The sequence below is a fragment of the Adiantum capillus-veneris genome, chromosome 16, assembly GCF_014529385.1.
Source record: "Adiantum capillus-veneris isolate H3 chromosome 16, ASM1452938v2, whole genome shotgun sequence".
Taxonomy (NCBI): Eukaryota; Viridiplantae; Streptophyta; class Polypodiopsida; order Polypodiales; family Pteridaceae; genus Adiantum; species Adiantum capillus-veneris.
Genome location: NC_140946.1, coordinates 74192869 through 74201113, shown reverse-complemented (window position 1 = coordinate 74201113; position 8245 = coordinate 74192869). Strand labels below are relative to the sequence as shown.

The following is an 8245-nucleotide window of genomic DNA, read 5'->3' as shown; positions in this document are numbered from 1 at the left end:
TGGTTGCTATAATTATCTCAAGAATCTTCAAGATCTTCTCTTGATTATGTTGGATGCAAGAAACATGTGCTTCCCAACATGTTTAATTGCTAATGATTTGATGTTTTAATTGATTTACATTCTCTTTAAAAATTCCAAATGCTTACATCATCCATCTCCAAGGACCAAATTAGGTCCAAAAGAGAATCCACATAGGCAACATGATTCACTTTTTCTCTATTGTGAGATGCTTGTATTTTCTTCAGACTCGCGACAATGTATTCCTTTGAAAGTGTAGGAAGTGATCATACTATCCCTCACACATTTCTACCTCTAACATTTATTAAGTTTGAGATCATTCTTTCTGATGATGACAAATGGCCTAATTAGTTGCATACAACATTGTTGCCTTCCTCCATGATAATGCAATGCCATTAAGAATTTTTAACTTCCACAAACTTCCTATTATCCGTAACAATTACTATTATGCAAATATAGATTTTAGAAATTTGACATCCTTTAAAAAAATCTTGCTTGATAAAAAAATTACTATCATGCAAAAAAAAAAAAAAAAAAACCTTTAGAAATTTGACCTCCTGAACAAAAAAACCTTTTATCTCGATAGATAGGAAAATGAGGCATAGAATTACAAAAAGGTTATAACAAACCAATAGAAAACTGGGATCATTTCAAAAAAATACAGCTCTCATTTTCATACATGAGAAAATGAGTGCTAGAATTACAAAAAAGGATATGCCAATATAAATAAAAACTTAGCATCATTTCAATAAAAGCAAGTTTCATCTGAATAGATAGCAAAATATGAGTACTTTGTTAGAGTTGACTTGCGACCAATGAGATCCCCATCTTGTTTCATACTCTACAACAAATTGTGAAAAAAAAGGTACAAATTTGTAAAATCATCCAAGAAAGGCCATACACATACCCCGCCTTGGTGTAAACATGTTGATCTTCTTTGCTAAGTAACTCTAGAGCAAGCTATGGATGCAAATGGGGATCTTTTAGAGAGGGAGTTTGTTCAAAGATCGAGTTTGCGAACAACGCATCTCATTGCCCACCCTTACAACAAGTTTCTAAGCAATTTTTCGATGATTCTCTCTAGTTAAATCTAGCATGACTTGTATGAAGGTCACAATGTATTACTCCTTGGTCATGTGCAAAAGACATTGGTTGCACCATGTGTGAGCAAGCACATAGAAAACTTGGGCCTTGCCCAGCGGTATGTCAAGCTCTGAGTCGCAACTTTGGAATAGCTAGCAGCGGCGTCGCTCTCAGCGACGTCCCGGCCCGAGAATAGGGCATTGATGAAGCTTCATATAGAGGAACTAGGAGAAAAAATTATGTCCCATCCAATTTCAAATCCTACACTTTTTTAAAAACACATTACTTATGAAACGTGCATATGGAAGATATTAGAGGTAAGTTGATTGTATTTGAAAGTTTTGACACTGATTCTTCCAAATTTTGTACCTTTTAATTTGAAATATAGAGGTAAATTTCAAATTTTGTAAGAAGATTACAATATACTTAGGTTGGCCTAGAATTAGAAAAGGATGACACACATGGGTTGAAAATGAATTTCATATAATACATTGAGGATACATTTATTCCATATTGTGTCATTAATAGCTTGTTACTTGCCCCACAGTTCATATTTTATGGCTGTACCCACTATTTAGTCGAAGGCTTGTGTCTTGTGGTATGTCAAGCTCTGAGTCGCAACTTCGGAATAGCTAGCAGCGGTGTCGCTCTCATGCTTGTAATCCCTCTCTGCTCAGACATGTCCATGTCCATGTGTGATTGGCCATCTGGAAGCTCCCAATCAAATGCCTTCACAAGGTTAGCCAGAGTGACATGAAGCACAGATAGAGCCAATCTGGCACCCGGGCATACCCTCCGTCCTGACCCGAACGGAATCAGATCATAATGCTGCCCCTTAACATCAATATCCTTGCCATCAAACCTCTCCGGACAGAACTCCTCGGCATTTTGCCATACCGCTGGATCTCGTCCGATAGCCCACACATTCACAAACACCAGTGTGTTGGCAGGCAGCAAATACTTGTCCACCTTCACAGCCTCGCTAGTGAGTCGTGGGAAGAGCGGGGCTGATGGGTGCAAGCGAAGCACTTCTTTGACCACTTTCTCTAGATATGGTAGCTTTGGAAGGTCATCATCAGTTACAAATTGATCAGTTCCCTGCCCCATTGCGGTGTCGATCTCATTACAAAGCTTTTGTAGGCAGACTGGATTTCGGATGAGCTCTGCAATAGCCCATTCTAGAGCTAGGGATGTTGTATGGGTGCCAGCTCCCAATACATCCTGGTAAATCAACAGAAATTGACCACAACAAAAGAGTCAAGACATTGTGAGTACGATCAATTGATATGATTCATCGATGCCGATCTAGCAATTACACACAGACAAATTACAAGACGATGCTTACATAAATTGTGCCTTTGATCTCTTTGAAGGTGAGAAGTTCATCTTCATCAACAGATTGATCGTAATTGTTGGCTTCTCTGGAAAGCAGCACCTAAAGACATATCACATACATGAGCAATGTAATTTGAAGTTGAGCAATTGATTTGATACTGCCATACAGCAGAGTCAAACAGGAAAAAGGAAAAAAGTGAAGTACTTTCTTGAACTTTTTCCACTTATCAGGTCTTGAGTTCAAACCTCATCAGATAGATCTATGAGGTCTCTTGGGATTGTTCCTAAAGTCTTTTCTTCTTCTTCTTATTACTCTGATCTAGAGCTAGGCATTTTAGTGGGCCACTAAGTTGTAATTATCATTTCCAACATGCACATATGTTGATGCTGCCTACATTTTGGCTCATCATTAGTTACCTGCAAGAAGTCCTGGGGAAGCTCATCAGCTGGTGTGCTCTTCATCAGTTGCCTTCTCTGAGAAAGCATCGTTTCTATTATCTTATCACTGTGATCATGAAGCCTCTTCATCGCACGCTTCCTTGGCAAATCAAGAAAACTGAGCCAGGGCACGAAATCGCCGATTGTCGGTGCGATTTCTCTCTCCTGCTCTTTGAGTACTGCAGAAAAGCCTTGACCACCGACGTCGGCAAGTGTCTTGGAATGCAGCATGCGGCTCATAGTGTTGCAAAGCATCACAGAGAAGAATTGTCCGAGCTCTACAGCTTGTGTGCCACCGCAAGAATGTTGAAGGAGGCTCTCCACCAAGCAGTGCACTTCCTCGTTGCGTAAGTGTTGGAGGGCTTGGAGGCGCTTGGTGGTGAAGAGCTCCAAGGCGCACAACTTGCGTAGCAAGGCCCACCTAGGATTGTAGCTAGTGAACATGATGGAGACATTGTAGCCGTAGAAGACAGAGTCGACGAAGAGGAAGTGGGGGCGATTGGACAGGAGCTTGTCATGGGTATGGAGAATTTCCTTGGCAAGATCGGAGTTGCAGACGACGACGGCGTGCTTGGAGCCGAGACGGAGACCGATGAGAGGGCCGAGGCTGTGGCGGGCGAGGTGGGCAAGGACCTGATGGGGGCAGCCTGCAGCGAGGAAGGGCAAGTGGCCGAGGACAGGCCATGAACCAGGAGGGCCTGGAGGAAAGAGGCCGTCATGGTGGGCTCTTTGAGCTGCTGATTTTTTTCTTCTTTTGAAAACAAGAGATTGCAAGAGAGATGTAGATGCAAGTAGCAGGAGACCCAAAGCAGCCTTCTGCAGCAGGAACATGTCGTTTTATCTGCTGCTCCTCTCTCGTGGCTGTTCCATTGCATGCATCCAAGCTCTATAAACGATTCTCTGGACAACGAAGGCCCCTCCAAACAAGGATTTAAAAAAACCCAAACCCATAAACTAATAGTTTAATGCATTCACAAGCATCCATCAAATAAGTTCAGCTGTCTATCTTCAACCCCACATTTTCAGTATTTTTGTAGCAACTCTCTCTCTCTCTCTCTCTTTCGGAGGCATCTACCTCACCATCTTGCCTGCTCGCGACTGAGTTCTTGCTACAATTGCAGCACCACAATAGTAAATTGCCATGCTAAAGTCATGGGGCGAATAGGCAATGCTGAGGTTAGAATAGTAAAGCAGATGCAGTGAGTAGTATTAGATAAATACCAATCTAGTAGGGTGCCGCAAATTTTGAAAGAAAAAAAAAAGAATCTCAATAGATTCTCTTCGTCTATGTGCGCGCGCGCATCTCATGTAAATGTAGCCAACCGCGACTCTTTCTATTCATGGGCTCTCTCTCTCTCTCTCTCTCTCTCTCTCTCTCTCTCTCTCTCTGGGGTCTTCTTGCTGGGCGATTTTCAACGCAAAATAGAGAAAAAAGCTTTTCAAGGCAATATTTTAAAACATGTCGCGAGCTCATTTTGAGCCCTTATGGCAAGGAACAGCTTGCCATTAGGAAATTTTGGACGTCATTTCGAGGGCCTTTTAAGAAAATATAATTTTTGGCATTCTTTCTCTTAAAAATAAGTGGGTGTCTCAATACAACCGTTCAAAAAGTGTACTTACTACTAGATTCTTTCCAGAGCACCATAACAATAGTGATGCTTGAGAAATTTCTCTTTTCAATTACATTGAATGTACCTCGTCGTCTTGGAGATAAATTCAACGACTCAGCTTTCTTCTCTTGGCAACATCTCTTGCACTGAGCACTAATAGATTTCTTGTCCACACCCACAAACCTCCTCACCAACGTTCTAAATATCATCTACACGTTGACTTAGATACTTAACATGAGCTATTATGTAAGCGAAGCAAAACTAACACACAAGTGACAATAGCAAAGAAAGAAGACTTAGAGCAGAGGGAGAAAAACATGTCGACACTTGGACACATGGTTCGCTCTATCATTTGAATACTATGACTATTGCCTTTTCTGTATTTGCGAATCCTACTGGTTTCTTGACCTTTGCTGGTGATGGAGGTGTTACCAAATACATGTGATAGTGATGTGTGAACACACTAGGACCGCCGGGGCATATTTTCCCTCTTTAGGAGGTTTTTCTCCCCGAGCATTGTATATACGCCCATCACTCTACGGCTACCTATCTTTCCATTACACATTAAGTAACACACTCTCTATTGTGTGCCTTGAGCTTCCTTCGTCTTCTCCAAGCTGTGTGCGTTTCTTTGCAACCCTAATTCCAACAATTGGTATCAGAGAAGGTTACGTCCTTCCGGCCTTAGTCGCCAGCTGCTCCAGCACATGCCTGCTCACTCTCTCCGATTACAGTGAGGTTTGGCGAGCGTTCACATGCAATTTTGTCATTTTGTGCAGAATTTTTGATTCGGGTTCATTTCGGCCCCCGTTTCCACTACAGGCAGGTCTACACAGGCAATTTCGTCATTTTGTGCAGAATTTTTGTCAGTGCCGATTTCTACATAACAGGTGCCTTACAGTCTTCTACGGTTTGTGCTATATAGCATGTGTTCTTTCCGCTCAGTTTCTCCTATTTTCGGGCAGCTTTCACATCAGTGCAGCATTTGCCATGGCTGGCAACAACACAGATGTCTTCAAGATGTTTACTGCTGAGGACAGGTTGGATGGGGACAATTACCCTATGTGGGCTTATATGATGCAACACGTTCTTGTGTCAAAGGGCATCTGGAATATTGTGCAGGGCATTGATGTACGTCCTGGTTCTGAGGATGTAGGTGATGTTGAGGATGTTGCAGGTGTTGCTACAAGATTGCTGCTATTAGAGTTGTTTTGCCTGACAGAACAAGCTCGTTGGGATGTAAAGGATGCGTAGGCTCATGCATTGATTGCGTTGTCTATGAAGCGCACCATTGTTCCTCACATTCATTCAGCAAAATCTGCAAAACAGGCTTGGGATATTCTAGCAGGTCTTTATGCAAACCACAATGAGGCTAAAGTTGCTTTGCTGCGTAAAGAGCTGGAGTCGAAGATTATTCATGAGGAAGATGATATGGGCACTTTTCTTGCTGGTGTCAAGGATATCAATGAGCAACTTATTTTTGCAGGTGAAGTCATTTCAGACAGTTCCCTTGTACAGACTGTTCTTGATGCCTTACCAGATTCTTACCAGACTCTTGCTAGTACTTGGAGACTTATGACCCAAGGAAATCCAGAAGTTGTCAAGTTTGATGCATTATGCACATTGCTGTTGGAAGAATCACTTTCCAGAAAAAATAGGACTAGATAGCGTGCAATTGAACAGGCTTTTATTGCTTCTCAAAGAAAGGGTGGTAATAGTAATGCAGCTACTTCTTATGGTTCTGCTGCGAGTGACAAAACTTTTGTTCCTAATGCTTCTGCTGGCAGCAATTCGTCTGGAAATTCTGGTGATAAGGGCAAAAATAAGATGCGTTGCCATTATTGTAAAGCTAATGATCACTTGATCAAGCAGTGTCCTAAGTTGAAGGTCAAAGAGGCTAAGAAGAAAGAGGGTGGTTCCACTGCAAATGCTGGTTCCACTACAAATGCAGCCATTGTTGAGTCTTCTGTGAAAGGAGACTGTGTTGTTGGTGTTGATGCAGAATGGGCTTTTAGTGCAGAGTGCACTTACAATCCTGCTCTCCATGATTCATGCTTGTCAGTTGTTGCAGATTCACATGTGTGGTATTTTGATAGTGGTGCTACAAAGCACATCACCTCACATTGTGAATTGTTCACCTCTCTCTCGTCTGTCCCTCATTGGAATTTAGTCAATTGTGCCAACAATGCCTCTTATCCGGCTCAGGGAGTTGGAAAGATTGTGCTTACTGCTACAAATGGCAGTTCCTTCACACTTGTTAATGCACTTTCTCTACCTGGGATCAAGAAGAATCTCTTGTCTGTATCCACACTTGCTAGACTTGGACTTGTAGTCAAATTTGTGGATGACAGATGTACAGTTCATGATCTCAGTTTTGGTGATGAAATTGTTGCATCTGGCCTTTTGTGCCGTGGGATGTATAAGATCACTTTGTATGACAAGTGTGGGAAACAGCAGCATATGAGAATACTAGTATGAGCTTGTCTTGTTAGAGTGAAAGAGCTTTTCTTGAGAGAGCTTGTCTTGATAGAGTGGAGATGCTTGTCTCAAGAGAGGTTGGCATGATAGAGTTGAGATGTTGTTGACGAGGGAGTAAGGCCGAGACGAGAGGTGAGATTTTCCAAATGCTGTTGCAGATTCAAGGGCTATTTCAGATGCAAAACTTTGGCATGCACGTTTTGGTCATATGAATTTTGCCAGTTTGCTACGTTTGCAGAAATCTGATATGGTTGCTTCTTTTCCGCCTCTTGAAACACCTGTCAAACATGTTTGTGAAGGCTGTATTTTGGGTAAGATGCAGCGTTCTAAGTTTCCAAAGGATGGTTCATTTCGGGCCACATGTAGGTTGCAGCTTGTGCATAGTGATGTTTGTGGGCCCATGCAAACTCCGTCCTCGGGCAATTACCTTTACTTCGTGACTTTCATTGATGATTACTCAAGGCATGCATGGGTATTTTCGCTTAAAGAGAAGTGCGAAGTTTTTATGTGCTTCAAACAATTTCTGGCTATGGCTAAAAATGTCTCAAAATGTACTATGGGCACCCTCCGTTCCGATCGAGGGGGGGAGTATATGTATCATGAATTCAATGCATTTTTGGCTAGTCGTGGGATAAAACACCAATGTAAAGTGCCTTATACACCTCAGCAAAATGGTGTTGCTGAGAAGAAAAACAGGTCACTTATGGAAATGGCACGACATATGGTCAAAAGTCAAGCTTTGCCGCATTCTTTTTGGCTTGAGGCCATCATGTGTGCCACTTATGTACTAAACAGGTGTCCTACGAAAGCTTTGCAGTCTATTACTCCATATGAAGCATGGCATGATAGAAAGCCTTCTATTGAGCACATGCGTGTTTTTGGCTGTTTGGCGTATGCTTTGGTGCCACAAACACAACGCAGAAGATTGGATGATAAGGCTGTTAAATGTATTTTTGTTGGTTATAGTGCTGAAAGCAAAGGTTACAGGTTTTATCATCCGCAAACAAAAATGAATTTTGGTTTCACAGGATGTAGTGTTTGTGGAAGATTCTATTCAGCCCTTGCTGTTATGTACTAGAGACAGTAATGCAAGCTCACAAGACATTTATGACACTTTGTTGCCTCTTTTCAGTGGTGGAAAGACGAATGGAAGTTCCAATGAGGCAAATGGACATCCTATGGGGGTTTTTGAAAATGTTACAGATCAGCCTATTACTGATGCAGATGTACATGATGTACTTGATGAGGAAAGGACTGAAAATGAGCAGGCTAGAGGTATGCCA

At 42.0% G+C, this 8245-nt stretch overlaps 1 protein-coding gene across 1 annotated transcript; it reads right to left on the bottom strand.

Moving 5' to 3' along the window:
* Positions 1-1565: 1565 nt before the first annotated feature.
* LOC147439283 (flavonoid 3'-monooxygenase CYP75B137-like) lies at positions 1566-3752 on the bottom strand. Its single transcript, XM_086484282.1, has 3 exons — positions 2854-3752; positions 2447-2536; positions 1566-2322 (listed from the first exon to the last, which is right to left on the bottom strand). Exons 1-3 carry the CDS (start codon positions 3703-3705, stop codon positions 1705-1707), a joined length of 1560 nt encoding a protein of 519 aa, XP_086340408.1. The 5' UTR covers positions 3706-3752; the 3' UTR covers positions 1566-1704.
* Positions 3753-8245: the final 4493 nt, after the last annotated feature.